This window comes from Silurus meridionalis, chromosome 3 (assembly GCF_014805685.1).
Source record: "Silurus meridionalis isolate SWU-2019-XX chromosome 3, ASM1480568v1, whole genome shotgun sequence".
NCBI classification, from domain to species: domain Eukaryota; kingdom Metazoa; phylum Chordata; class Actinopteri; order Siluriformes; family Siluridae; genus Silurus; species Silurus meridionalis.
This window is the reverse complement of record NC_060886.1, coordinates 27,896,017-27,910,497: the sequence shown is the minus strand read 5'-3', so window position 1 is coordinate 27,910,497 and position 14,481 is coordinate 27,896,017. Positions and strand designations below refer to the sequence as shown.

General features: G+C 42.6%; 2 protein-coding genes across 9 annotated transcripts in view; both read left to right on the top strand.

The window, feature by feature from the left end:
- The window catches only part of ptpn4a (protein tyrosine phosphatase non-receptor type 4a), a 49,341-nt gene extending 41,980 nt beyond the window's left edge, over nucleotides 1-7,361 (top strand). For all 6 annotated transcript variants that reach the window (XM_046844875.1, XM_046844874.1, XM_046844877.1 and 3 more), the window contains 12 exons: nucleotides 246-399; nucleotides 522-605; nucleotides 691-747; nucleotides 917-1,073; nucleotides 2,918-3,084; nucleotides 4,129-4,219; nucleotides 4,301-4,362; nucleotides 4,469-4,615; nucleotides 5,761-5,889; nucleotides 5,975-6,123; nucleotides 6,373-6,508; nucleotides 6,703-7,361. In XM_046844875.1, coding sequence (XP_046700831.1) covers nucleotides 246-399; nucleotides 522-605; nucleotides 691-747; nucleotides 917-1,073; nucleotides 2,918-3,084; nucleotides 4,129-4,219; nucleotides 4,301-4,362; nucleotides 4,469-4,615; nucleotides 5,761-5,889; nucleotides 5,975-6,123; nucleotides 6,373-6,508; nucleotides 6,703-6,795 — 1,426 coding nt within the window. In that variant the 3' untranslated portion in view covers nucleotides 6,796-7,361. The remainder of the gene's footprint in view (nucleotides 1-245; nucleotides 400-521; nucleotides 606-690; nucleotides 748-916; nucleotides 1,074-2,917; nucleotides 3,085-4,128; nucleotides 4,220-4,300; nucleotides 4,363-4,468; nucleotides 4,616-5,760; nucleotides 5,890-5,974; nucleotides 6,124-6,372; nucleotides 6,509-6,702) is intronic.
- Nucleotides 7,362-12,833: 5,472 nt separating this feature from the next.
- The window catches only part of epb41l5 (erythrocyte membrane protein band 4.1 like 5), a 41,604-nt gene continuing 39,956 nt past the window's right edge, over nucleotides 12,834-14,481 (top strand). Inside the window, exon 1 of one of the 3 annotated variants that reach the window (XM_046843491.1) lies at nucleotides 12,834-13,246. The gene's annotated coding sequence lies outside the window, so the exon portion shown is untranslated. The remainder of the gene's footprint in view (nucleotides 13,247-14,481) is intronic. The other 2 variants (XM_046843482.1, XM_046843475.1) reach the window with 2 other exon arrangements.

The window sequence follows — 14,481 nt, the reverse complement described above, 5'->3', positions numbered from 1 at the left end:
TAATTTGTCTCACTATAAATGTGAAACAGTGCACTGTATTTTGTATCTTCTTGCAAGTGTTTTCTGTGTGTGTTTTAAAGCGTGTTGGGGGACGATTTATGGTTTTTAGGATTTTGCGGTCCGTTTATCGCGGTTCTTTGTTTTTATCGCGGCCGGTTTTAGAACGTGAACATAGGATTACTGTACGTGTATTTTAAAGCCGATCTAATTGCGTTTTTATTTATTTTTTTTTTTTCCTCCATTAGCTCGCCAGAAGGCGGAGATGGCCCACCCCCAGCTCTACCGCCCAAGCAATCCAGGAAGACCCTGAGTCAGCTCATCCTCTTCCACTCTCAGCAGGATCTGGACAACCACGTGAACGAGATGTACGACGTACCCGTTGCGACGGACAAGACAGCGGTACGTCACGAACGCAAAACCGTCTGCTCACCGTAGCATTTTCCGTACTTCATTACACACACACTATAAACCAGGAAGGAACGTTCATTAGCTTGGTCAAATCCTGAAATTCCTCCTTTCAGCTCAATGGCGTCGTTCCTCACGATAACCTCGTGGTGATCAAGATGAAGCCCGACGAAAACGGCAGATTCGGATTCAACGTTACGGTGGGATTCCTGTTGTAACAAAAAATACGGTTGAACGTAACAATTTAAGGAGTTATATAGTAATCCTTTATACACTCGCTTTTAGGGGGGCTCTGATCAGAAGATGCCGGTTATCGTGTCTCGGGTGGCTCCAGGAACTTCAGTAAGTACTACTCATTCTTGTTCATTAGAAGAACTTCGCTTTCTGCTTCACTTTATCAAGCTGTTACTATTAAGCCACGGAGAACGTTCTGATGAGTAATGCGTTTTCCTAATAACCTCCTAACACATACACGCTGTATTACTCATCTGTTCCGGTTCTTTCTGCGCAGGCTGATCTGTGTGTGCCCCGGCTCAACGAGGGCGATCAGGTCGTTCTTATAAACGGCCGCGATATCTCTGAGCACACTCACGGCCAGGTGGTCATGTTCATCAAGGCCAGCTGTGAAAGCCACTCAGGGGAGCTCATCCTGCTGGTCAGGCCCAATGGTAAGCTCTTCTTTAGTATCTATGTGCGCCATTGTCTAGTTCCTCTAATACACTCGCAGTGAAGTACGTGAAAACGAGGTTCTCACCGTGGCATAATGGTTGGTGCCAGAAGTGCTGGATTGCCGGCACGAGGAACCGCAACCTGACCAGAATCTGAAATCCGTGCCATGATAAACAGGCTTTGGACAGCAAAGAGAGGCGAGCAAGTACTAGTAGATTATTCTTAATAAAAAAAAAAACCTCAGTGGGAATATACACTGATCGGATATTTAACATTATGACCACCTGTCAAATATTGGGTTTTGCGCCCCCTTCTGCAGCCTTCGCTCGTCACGTGCATCAATGAGACTTAGCCGACCGCGACCCTGTCGCCGGTTCACCACCGTTCCTTCCTTGGACCACTTGTGATAGATACAGAGCACTGCAGACAAGGAACATCCCACAAGAGCTGCAGTTTTGGAGATGCTTCGACCCAGACGTCTAGACGTCACGATTCGGTCAAAGTCGTAAAAAGAGATAATCAGTGTTATTCACTTCACTGCTCATAATGTTAGAATGTCATAATCTTATGCCAGCGTATACCTTATATAAACAAACGTTTGTGTACGCCTGACCATGAGATGAGTCTGTGCTTTTCGAACATCCCATTCCACATTATTCGCCATTTTCCATTATAAAAACCTCAACAATCTTCTGAGACAATCAACAATCAAACTTCTGGGAAAGACGTTGCACTAGATTTTGATGGTGCTTGTTGAGATTTGTGCTCGTTCAGCTACACCTACACTTTATCAGTAAAGTCAGGTATCGATGTTGAGTGAGGAGGCCTGAGGTCCCATTTAATCCAAAGGAGTTTAATAGGAGTGTAGTCAGAGCTCTATAGCAGGTCACTCAAGATCTTTCACTCCAAACCATGTAAGTATGCATGCTGTAACAGGTTTGGTTTGTAGAGTAGATGTGTGATTTGCAGAATCGTTTTCAGGAACTTCAGTCACATTTATACCGGGGAAGCCAGGGTGAATATTTATTTCCAGGCCACATATTTAAGCTTTTTTTAGTTCCTCAAAGTTCACAGTAGGTTCTTATCTGTGGATGAGGATTAGTCACAGGGTGACTAACGCACTCGTCTGGCTTGTTTAAAGTCTTTTTTTAGCAAAAATGAGATTACTATCGCTTGCTTCAGCAGTTTAGCACACTCAGTGTGGTGAGGTGCTTCCCTAATGAGGGGAGAGTCAGAATAGTCACAGAAGTGTGTGACTCCAAACACTAAATATACTCCATATTAATATCAAATTTAACACTTCATTTATATTCTTTATTTATTTATGTGTATCTATATATACCTTACTGTACATCCTGCCTAATATCTCACATCCATGTGTGTGTGTGTGTATATATACAGTGCTATAGCCTTTATATTTATTCACTGTACATATACTACATATTTATCTGCATTTGTCTATTTGCACAATTGCTACTTTTTGCACTTCTGGTAGATGCTAAACTGCATTTCATTGCTGTGTACCTGTACAATGCAATGACAATAAAGATCCATCCATCCATCCATCCATCCATCCATCCATCCATCCATCCATCCATCCATCCATCCATCCATCCATCCATCCATCCATCCATCCATCCATCCATCCATCCATCCATCCATCCATCCATCCATCCATCCATGATGTGTCTGCTCAGAGATGGGTTCTGAGTTCCGACACTAGATAGATAGATAGTTCCTGATTTTGGAACCAATTCTGAACAAATCTTTTGCGAGTGGTATTTAAACTCCATATATACATTTCTAGATTCTCTCAATTTCTATTTATTTATTTTTTCTCAAGCAATCTATGATGTGGTGGAGGACAAGCTGGAGATGGAGCCGGATTTCCAGTACATCCCGGCCAAATCGCCCTCGGACCAATCGGAGCTGGATCAGGACGCCTGGAGAGACTCCATGCAGCAGCTGGAAGAAGGCCTGAGCAGCGGAAGCGTGCTCGCTCAGTTTGACGTGAGTCTTTAAGAGACGCGTTCGAGTCACGAACGTCGTTATCGCCGGATGACGTCACGTAAAACTGATTGTTTAGCGCCCACGATGTATTGTACAACTGTCGTAATTTCTGTTGAAGCTCTAGTTCGGTCTGTGGGTTTCCTGTTGTGATAGGAAAAAAAAAAACACCTCTGCACTGATACATTTGATAAAATTGATACTGTCTGACTCAGGACAGGAAATTAGATGATTGAATCGGTTACTTGGAACATATTATAGTTGAACTGTTGAAAAAATATTAATAAAAAGAACTTGCCGCTTCGTTCTATGTGTTGCAGACAATCTCGTGAATTGTTTTGTCTGTCTGTCTGTCTGTCTGTCTGTCTGTCTGTCTGTCTATCAATCTATCCAATCTATCTATCTTGAATTGTTTTCTCTTCAGGCATCATGTGACCCCATTGTGTAAAGGTCAAAATAACTTGAAGACATTAGAACTTCCAGATCTGTTTAAAAATAGTGATAGTTTTTCCAGGCAATAAAAGGAAATCAAACGAAATGGGGGGAACAAGCCAGTGTTTCAGTAATGCATCAAAAGAATGTAAATATTGTGCACTATTGAAAGACTCTTTAAAGCACGTCGAGGTTTTATGTAAACGTTCTGTTACCGAAACAGCAGCAAGGCGTTTTTTTTTTCCTCAGGATGTGACCGTCTCTACAAGTACTTCCTATTACTTCCTGTCTTTAATCAAACAGTCTCTAATATAGCTTCCTGTTTGATTGTGTGCGTATTCACGCAGCGAGCTCGTTCCAGCCAAATAGAGAACGCGGTCCTTGGCAGACGAGCCGATACCCTCCGGAAGCCCCGCCCCCTTCCCCCCTATGTCACATTCAGTGCTGTTTTGGCGGTTGCGCTTCGCTTGAACTGATACAAGGATGTGTACCACCTTCGCTTTGCGTCATGACGCACATCAGGATTCGTGTGAAATAACATCCTGTCTATTTTCGATACGTCAGGCTTGACGTCGCAAAGCGCTCATGTGTCGTTTGTTTTTGTTTGTTTCGCAGCAACTTTACCGTAAAAGACCCGGAATGACCATGTCATGTGCCAAATTACCTCAGAACATCTCCAAAAACCGCTACAGAGACATCTCACCCTGTGAGTAGCGTTGCATCCGGATCGTTCCCCGTCACTGCCGGGGCGCCAATATTTACCGCCTGCTTTTTCTGTGTTCCTCAGACGACGCCACTCGCGTCATATTGACGGGCACGGACGACTACATCAACGCGAATTACATCAATGTAAGTCTAATCTTTTATTATTCCGTTTATCGTAACATTCCTTCTCAGTTATCTGTAGCCACGATGGTGTTTATTGAATGCGTCTCAATAATGGAGTGTGTCTCAGATGGAAATTCCAGCTTCTAGTATCATCAATCGGTATATCGCCTGCCAAGGGCCCTTGCCCAACACATGCTCCGACTTCTGGCAGATGACGTGGGAGCAGGGCTCGTCCATGGTGGTTATGCTCACCACTCAGGTGGAGAGAGGCCGGGTGAGTGTGTTTCTCACGTTCCCATGTGGAGTTCAGAGGTCACTCTCAAGTAATGTTTTTACTGCTAATATTTAGAGGGTCAGTTTTTGGAATCTGTTGCTATGAATCAAATGACATCACCACAGCAAGTCTCCTATTCAGTCTTTCAGTATAACGATCATATGTATATGTGTATATAAACACACACGCCTGACTAGAGAACATTCCATTCTACATGTAGTAAATCTCCATTTACATAATAACCTCCACTCTTCTGGGAAGATGTTCCACCAGATTTTGTGGAGATTGGAGCTCATTCAGCTACAGGTGTCTCAGTAAAGGCAGGTACTGATGTAGTTCGAGGAGACCTGGGGGTGCAGTCAGCATTCACGTTCATCCTAAAGGTGGTGTTCAGTAGGGTTGAGGTCAGAGCTTTATAGCAGGCCACTCAAGATCTTCTACTCCAACTCATGAAATTCAAAACGGTCTATACCGTAGTAACAATGTCGAATCTTGGACTTTTATACGACAAGGACGTTTTGGAGACAAGGTGAGGGAGACACCAGGAAGGAGGAGAAGAGGAAGGCCAAGGGAGGAGGTTTATGGATGTGGTGAGGGAAGACATGCAGGAAGTTGGTTTGAAATAGGCAGATGTAGAGGGGGGGGGTGTGGAGACGGATGATCCGCTGTGGCGCCCCTAATGGGAGCAGCCAAAAGAAGAAGACGACTTTCCTACGACATGGTTCTTTCCTCGCATACAAGAAATGATCTAAGGCTGTCAGTCATCAATCGGGGAGTCATTATTCCAATAGGAACGCACAGAGGAACGTACACCGAAACATGTAGATAACAGAATGTTCTATCACTGTGTGCCAAATCGAATAAAACATCATAGTAAATCTATGTGATGAAAACAACAATAATAGGTTGTTGATACACTTTTAGTGCTTGGCCCCCTTAATCCTCAGCCATTGTATGACTAGGCAGAGTTATTTACAGTAAATGTTCCAGTGGGTTTTTTTTTTTCCTTTTAGTAGACGGAAAATGGCAGCTTCCTGTAAAGTGAATATAAATGGCAGTAGTGTGAGTCAAGTGAGCACTATGTGATGAATATATCTGCTCGCACTTAACTGATACGTTGACTAATCCCTGCTCGGTTTCCGCAGGTGAAATGTCACCAGTACTGGCCCAATTCCTCAGGTAGTGCCACGTACGGCGTTTTCCAAATTTCCTGTCTAACCGAGGAGGGAAACTCCGCATTCTTGGTTCGAGACATGACCATCACTCATACAGAGGTAAAAACCGATTAGTGCATTCGATTGGTAACATTGGATTTATTTATATATTTAATTATTAATATTATGATTGCTCCTGCTTTAGACCGAGGAAATCAGGGAGTTGACTCAGATCCAGTATCTGGCGTGGCCTGACCACGGTGTGCCTGACGACTCGACCGACTTCCTGGATTTTGTTGCTCTGGTGCGGAGTAAAAGAGCCAGGAAAGACGAGCCGGTGGTTGTCCACTGCAGGTAACTTCAACGCAAGTCGTTATTCGTATGATCTTTCTGACCAGTGCACTCAGAGGGCTGAGAAAGGTCCCTGCGCTGTGTTTAACACTGTCCTTACAATGACCTTTCGGCCGAATTCCAACACCTTCCATTCAACATTTTAGCATGTTCTCGAAACGGAGCCCCAGGGGCTCAATAGAAATCTCTAATCTCTTTGTCTCTGTGTCTCTTTTTTCTTTCCTCGCCCCTCCCTCCTGTCTCTCTGGCCAGCGCTGGGATTGGCCGGACAGGAGTGCTTATCACCATGGAGACAGCGATGTGTCTAATGGAGTGCAGTCAGCCTGTGTATCCATTGGACATCGTGAGAACCATGAGGGACCAGCGGGCCATGATGATCCAGACCCCTGTGAGTCTCCTTTTTACGCTCATCTATTGTTTAGTGAACTTCAACCCAAAAATACTTCTAAAAGAGTAGTTCTGAACATCTGGGCTTCATTTCTGCTTATTAGAAGTTTGGCTTGTGGTTACTTCTGTAAGAGCATATGGTCGAGTATGTTCTTACTAATTCAGTTACGCTCTTCTGTACATTTGTTCCCCCAGAGCCAGTTCAAGTTCGTGTGCGAGGCCATTCTGAAGGTGTACGAGGAAAACCCGGCCACGCCGCCGAAGCCCACTGCCCACAGTTCCGACTAACGGGGACGCCAGCTTCCGTCGTCCCGTCGCCGAGCTCCGCCTGCCGATCCCTGGAACCAGCACCGCCGCAGGGCCTCGAAGAAGTGCGCTAAACAATACCACCGGTTTATCGCTGCAGTCTCAGGTCGCTTCCCGTCAAGTTCTTCTGCCGTCACGCGGCGTCTTTAACGATTTGTATCGCACGAGATAAATCGTCCGGGTCGCATTCAGAGCGTGAGACGGATAAGCACTGTGAAGACCCAAAGGGGGACGTATTGGACGAAAATCATTCTCGAGCCAGGATCGTACGTAGGACATTTAAAACTAAGCACTATTGCACTTTACACTGGCAACTGAACAATTCGCCACTTCGGAAAAATACACAAAGCTGAAATTGGTACTCGGACAATTTAAGTGTTCAGGGAGATATATACATACACATATATATGTGTGTGTGAGTGAGTGAAAATATATTGAAAATTTAATTGTTGTGGTGCCACATGTAAGTACAAAAGGGCAGGCCCATGAGTGTGTGTTGCTTTTATATAAAAAAAATTAAAACTATAATAAAAATTTGTCTCTATATATATATATATATATATATATATATATATAATGCTCACCTTGCTAATGGAAATTCAGATAATGAGTTTTAATAAGGATAATTATCATGTTTTAGTTTCACTCCCTCCCTGTCTAGTCAACAAAACTGCAATTCATTTATGCTCCTGAAGAGGGCACTAGCTTGTTATATCCCCCCTCCCCATCCTTTTCATTCAGAATGGGTCATTTTATTTATTAGCATTTTTAATAATTTGTCTTTTTTTTCCTTTTCTTTTTTTTTTTTTTAAATTCACTCGGTTGCCAGGAAACCTAAAGCACTTTGTTTTGTGTTCTAAACCTGCCGCTTGTTATGTTCCTGCTCTTTGTAAGTGCTTGCCATTCGCAACTCGGCTCTCGGAGCTGAAGGCGTGTCTGGACAAGCGTATAAAGACTACTGTTGCTCTGCAGTGTGTGTGTGTGTGTGTGTGTGTGTGTGTGTGTGTGTGTGAGTAGGGAGGAGGGGCATGGGCATGGGCATGCATGGCTGTTTCCATGCGTGCCTCTTCAACTTGCCTTGTCAGCACAGCTAGCCATGATTACAGATCTCCGAGCAGTAAGAACAGGCCTCCTCAGGTCACAAAGATGCAGCTTGTTACGGATAAGCTTCTACTGAATATTATTACACCCCCTGTTGTACACACACACACAGGTACAGGAAACGTGTTGTGTGTGTGTGAGAGATATTCTAATCAATACCACACGTACACACGTCGGTTTGCAAACAGGATGAAAGCTAGAGTGTGTGTGGGCGTCTGAAGCTGTGAGCTCATATGTTGCTCCGTGCTGATATTGTGACTCAGTGGATGGCGCTCTGGTGCATATGCGGCCCAGCGTCCGGCGGAGGGGGAGAATCAGTGTGACCGTGTGTGTAAGTCATCTGATGTGTGTAGCTTTATAAGGATCGTCTGCTTTGTTGTTCTGAGCGCGTGTGACCCCGTCTCAATATGTTGAGGTCTCGCTGAATCTAGCATCAGCGTCCTGTTCTGGATTGGGACGTGACCTTGACTGTCCACTGGACGTCCTCTTTCAGACAGAAGATGCTTTTACAAGCCCATGTCCCACCCGTCAAGTCAAATTAGAGGTGTGTTGCAGGACTGGAATCCCCCAGGGACCCATCTAAGAGGATCCTGGTGGGATAGTTCATGCTTGATCCAGGAGGGGGGGTATAAATCAGACCTCCTGTGGGAGGGCACAGGATTAATCTAAATTTCTAAATGAGTGGATGTGGTGAACTTTTCTGCAGGAACCACTGGTTTAAAAATGGGTTGCCTTTCCTTTTTTTTTTAAACATTCTTTCTGAAGGGTTGGATAGACTTTCTGTAGGATTGGGGGTTTTCAGAACAAGTTCCTCACACACCTCTTGTTTACTTCAGGAAGCTGCATCTCAATTTGTGCTGTGAATTCCCCACTATCTCTGCGTATTGTATGTATAGTATGAAATAGTCGCGTTTAGAAGCAGGTTTCAGGACCAATCGCTACGCTATCGTTGAATGTCCGGTTAAAAACAAACCCAGCAAATGATTCAGGTTTTTATTTTCTTGTTTATTTTTGAGAAATAAATATATAGATATATATAAATTAAATAAATCTTTCACAACTTGCTGAAAAGGACAGCACTTTTTTTTTCTTTTTTTTTTAACAGAGAGGCTTGTAGTAGCTACTAAATAAACAATTTAACATTTCTAAAGTTGTTGACATTTATATTTATCTCCCCAATTAAGTACCCCTACAAAAGAAAGTTGTTACCTTGTGCCACTTGTTTATTTTGTAAATACTCAGTGTGAATATGATGTTGTATATTAAAATATCTTTAAAATAAAAGCGTGGCGTTTCGTTTTTGCGTCAATAAAGCGATTTCACATCTGGTTCATGTGTAAACAAATGGGGAGAATGTTCATATTTCTACAGGTCAGCTTTAAAACTTGCAAATCTCTAGTTTTTTTTTAATCCTCTTTCATTTTTAAAGCCTGAGACATGACGTGATTTAAGACCCCTCTGCTGGGTCGCTGGACTGACTTTGGCCCCCTCTGCTGGAACGGCAGTAGAAAAGGATTTCTGCACGTCTCCGGGTTAATGATTTTGACCCGCGTATATAAATTCCAGCAGAGATCAATTGCAAAAGCAGAGTGGCTTTAAAGACCACTACATTACCTACACTCCCCCTGCTGCTCTTTAGAGCCTAAATCATATTGGATTCTCCTGCAGAATGTTTAGTTTGCTTTGCTAATCATAACAAGGGTGTCCTTGTCTTCGTGAAGATGTTCGTTCACCTTTTTGATGTTCTCAAGATGTTTATAATGCCATATTTTTTCATCTGGAAGACCTCATCCTCTACACCACATGGCCAAAGGTGTTTGGTCACCTGACCTTCGTTTGGGGTTTAATTAGGGTTGTCAAATCAAGTTTTTAATACTCTAATCAACAAACTTGTTTATTATTAGTAAAACCATATTCAATATAGAGCATGAATACAGAAGGAATGACAACGTTTGAAAGTAATTGTCGTTTAAAATGACGTAAATCATCAAGACACTAAAAAGATCTTTTGCCATGTTTCCACACGGACGGTTTTAATTTTAAATCTTTCACAACTTGCTGAAAAGGACAGCACTTTTTTTTTCTTTTTTTTTTAACAGAGAGGCTTGTAGTAGCTACTAAATAAACAAATTAACATTTCTAAAGTTGTTGACAATTATATTTATCCCCACTTAAGTACCCCTACAAAAGAAAGTTGTTACCTTGTGCCACTTGTTTATTTTGTAAATACTCAGTGTGAATATGATGTTGTATATTAAAATATCTTTAAAATAAAAGCGTGGCGTTTCGTTTTTGCGTCAATAAAGCGATTTCACATCTGGTTCATGTGTAAACAAATGGGGAGAATGTTCATATTTCTACAGGTCTTAATTTTTTAAGTAAAAAAAAAAATTATGTTGTGAATAAATGTGCTGCATTGAAGGTTTTAATTTGACCAGTTTTATATTTATTTACATTTTTACTAAAAAAAAAAAACGGTCAAACGGAAACGCGGCAATCGCGCGTTAATAAAAATGCCGTTTAAATGAATTTGCGTTCATTTTCACATCCCTGGTTTTAACATTTAATTCATTTATAGCATTTGTCAGATGCCCTCATCCAGAGCAACAATTAGCAGCTGAGGGCCTCATTTAAGGGCCTTGGTTGAGGGGCCCAAGAGTGTTTGCTTAATGATGCTTGGATTTGAACTTATGACTTTCTGATCAGATTCTCCTTCACAATGTATTTCTTCTTTTTCTGCTAAAATAACCCTCTACACTACACCAGTAGATTTTGGGACGTGACTGTGGGGGTTCGCATACAGCTACAGTTCATCCCAAATTGTCCACTGGGGTTTGAGGACTAGGGCTTTTTTGTGTAGGATGCTCAGGTTCTTCTAGTCTTTTACAAACCATGTCATCATAGACCTCGGTTTGTGCACAGGTTTTCTCTCTTTCTTCCAGTGTTGGGAAATTGTAATATTACATCATACAAAAACTCTAGAGTTTGGGAAGTCTGATGGCCAGGTTTTTACAAACCTTTGTTTTTCTGGATTAGCTCTTCAGGAGCACCTTATGTGCTTTAAACATCACAGCATAACCCTGTACTGTTCTACCAGTAATGCTTTACATCCTCCCATTTTTTTTTAAACAATCCCACAAAATTGAGAATTTGTTCCTACTCACTAAGATGCTCAGTCAAACCAAAATGAGAATTCTCTTTCCTCGTCACAAACAAACGCTGCTATTGTTGTTCCCTCTTAGTCACCAGTGGCTTTTAGTTCTAAGGAATTTGCTGGTTCACGACGCAGCTACACAATGCTGTGAGTCAGGATGTAGTAAATGACCTCAGGCTTTTTTATGCTGGACCAAAAGAACATTTTTAGAAACTGTTTTTTTACGAGTGGCCAGTTGGTGGTGCTGTTGCGAAATCCACTATTCACCAGTGTGCACTTGTCAGAATGATTCATTTCGAAAAATAAATTATGGGTTTTGCAGATGTGGCTAATATAAAAAGAATGATTAGAGTATAGATTTTAAATAAAATATATAGTATGATATTGTAGACCTGGATTTGTTAGTTAAGCGCATGAGCTTTACACAGAAAGTGATATTTGGCTTAAAAGACTCCAGCACTGACAAAATGTGGTTGGGGGATGGCATTGGTTGGGAGGGATTGGGATAAGAGGGAGATAGGGCAGCATGGAATAAGCTCAAATTGAGGGGGGATCAGGGACCCTCCATGACGAGTAAAAAATAGACTTAGGGAGGTCCCCAAGATTATTTTAGTAAAACATATATGAATTACGCAACAACTGGGGACCCCCATACGACTTGACTCAATTGGAGCACTGGTTGGGAGGCTGTGGGTGGCAGCAGATGAAATGGGATTGGAGACGGGTTTTGGTGCTGTGAGGTGGGAGACAGCATGAGGTGGGATGGGATGGGTGATATAGGGTGCTGTAGGGTGGATTGGGATGTTGTGAGGTGGAATGAGGCAATAACTCAACTCAAGCTTTATTGCCATTCTTCCACATACATGGTACACAAAAGAGTCAAATGCCGTTACTAACGGACCAAGCCGCATGGACTGTGAACAGTAAAAGTAATTCGGTAAGGAATGGGGTGGGATGAGGCACTATGGGATTGGCTAGTACGGGGTGGTACAGGGTACTGTGGAGTGGGACAGGATAGGGAGGGTTGGGATGTCGTGAGGTGGAATGAGGCATGATGGGGTGGTGTGGGGTGGTATAGGGTACTGCGGGGTGGGATGTTGTAGGGTGGAATGAGACATGATAGGAGGGGTTGGGATGTTTTAAGGTGAAATGAGGCGAGATGGGATTGGGTGATGTGGGGCACCGGTCCGTAGGTCAATTGGAAAGAATACATAACTTACATTATGTCTGTTTTATTTATTATCTGATTCTGTCTATGACTCACTCTTGATGCATGTCATGATGCCTCGGTCATTTGTCTTACCTCCATCCACTACCTTCTTAAAGGGGCTCCGGCCGCTAATACGTAATACATTACCGCAAAATTTAAACCCCCAAGCGAGATAAATGACCAAAAAACAACACAGTGGATTCACGTTTATTATTAGATTTCGAAAATACCATTTATTATGGTCGTATCATTTTATTTTGTTGTTTTTATCCACCACACAATAAAGGCTGGTCCGTGAAAAATATTGTCCGACATTAAACTGTGGCGCAAAAAAGGTTGGGGACCACTGGTATAGGGTACTGTAGGGTGGTACAGGGTACTGTGGAGTGGGACCGGGTGGGGTGGGGTGGGAAGTTGTAAGGTGGAATGAGGCATGATGGGATGGGGTGGTATCAGGTGGAGCACAACATTTAATGGCATGCCAAAGCTGGTGACTGAAATTTCCCTCCTGGCCCTTGCCTTTAATTTGAACTAAATATGGACAATTGAGTTTTGTAACCATGTAAGACAGAAAGAAGAACTGTGAAAGGATTAATTCTGGAGTTTCTGAAGTGGAAACCGGCGTCCTGTGAAAAAAAGAAATGTGGGGAGACAAAAAACAAGAACACCACTAAGAAGAATATGAAGTAATACGCTTCATTGCCCAGGCGACCTCTTTAAATGCAAATCTAATCGTAGGGATTTATATGACGTCATTTCCTGGTGAAGGAGGAGGGGGAGCTCCTACATCTTCGGGACGTGGGGAAACCAAGCTGAAGTTTGGATTGGAGCAGTTCCTGGGGGAAAGCGCTGTATTAGTGCGAGGGCTGAGTGCGGGGATGGCGGCGTGCATGCTCATCGCGGTGCTGTGAGAGGATCGGAGAGCTTTTTTAAATTCCCCTCCTTCGGGACCGAGACGTTCCGCTGCCGTGAGTAACCGCTTTGTCTCTCGATCGCTGGATCAACAAGTGGCTGAGCAACACGGGCTGCTATGGCGACATTTCTCTTCACCCGTAATCCGGACAAATCCCGCCTCCTCTCACGCGAATAACTAGGTCCAACCGGATTTCTGCGCTCCCATTGGTTGAACCGTTTTGTGCGAGACTCATTGGCCAATCATCGCGCAGAAGGCGGGTCTGTCGTAAAACGGTTGGGAAAAGAATGCACACGCTTTGTATTAAAGCAGCTCGAGCGCTTTATTGCAGCGTACTCCTTATAAACACAATTAAATATAAATAATGGAGAGTATTTTTATCTGAAATTGGAATATGCAATATATTTATTTCTATTATAGCTTATTGATATGCTCGTTAAAATGTCAATTTTATAAAATCTGATTATAAAAATCTGGTTTGTGTGGCATTTGCTTAAACGTGGATGTGTTTACGTCATTTGTTTGGATGTTTGTTATAAACAGTTTGTTTGGATGCAGATCAGAGCACTGTGGAGAGCAGGTGCAAACTTGTCATACATAACATGCATAACATCTGTATGAGGCAGATAAAATCCTGTTGTGTTATTGGACATTGGGAAACAATGTTTATAGGTGATTGGATATTGGTAAACAAGGTGATTGGACGATGGAAAACAAAGTTTTGACATTGTGAAACAATGCTGATTGGACAATTGAGAAACAATATTGGCTGGTAATAAGGTTGATATGACGGTGGGAAACAATGATTGGACGTTGGCCATCATAGTCAATGGTGATTGGATGATGGGAAACTTTAGTTGGTGACTGGACTTTGACAAAGTTTTGACATTGCGAAACAATGTTGATTGGTGATTGGACTTTAGGAAACATTAGTTAATGACAGGATACTGCCAAACCATGTTTTTACATTGGGAGACAATGTAGATTGGACATTGAGAAACAATATTGGTTGGTGATTGGACATTGGGAAACAATGTTGGTTGGTAATTAGGTTGATATGATGGTGGGAAACAATGATTGGTGATTGGACGTTGGCAAACATAGTGAACGGTGATTGGATGATGGGAAACATTAGTTGGCGACTGGACTTTGACAAAGTTTTGACATTGTGAAACAATGCTGATTGGTGACTGGACTTTAGGAAACATTAGTTAATGGCAGGATACTGGTAAACAAGGTTTTTACATTGGGAGACAATGTAGATTGGACATTGAGAAACAATATTGGTTG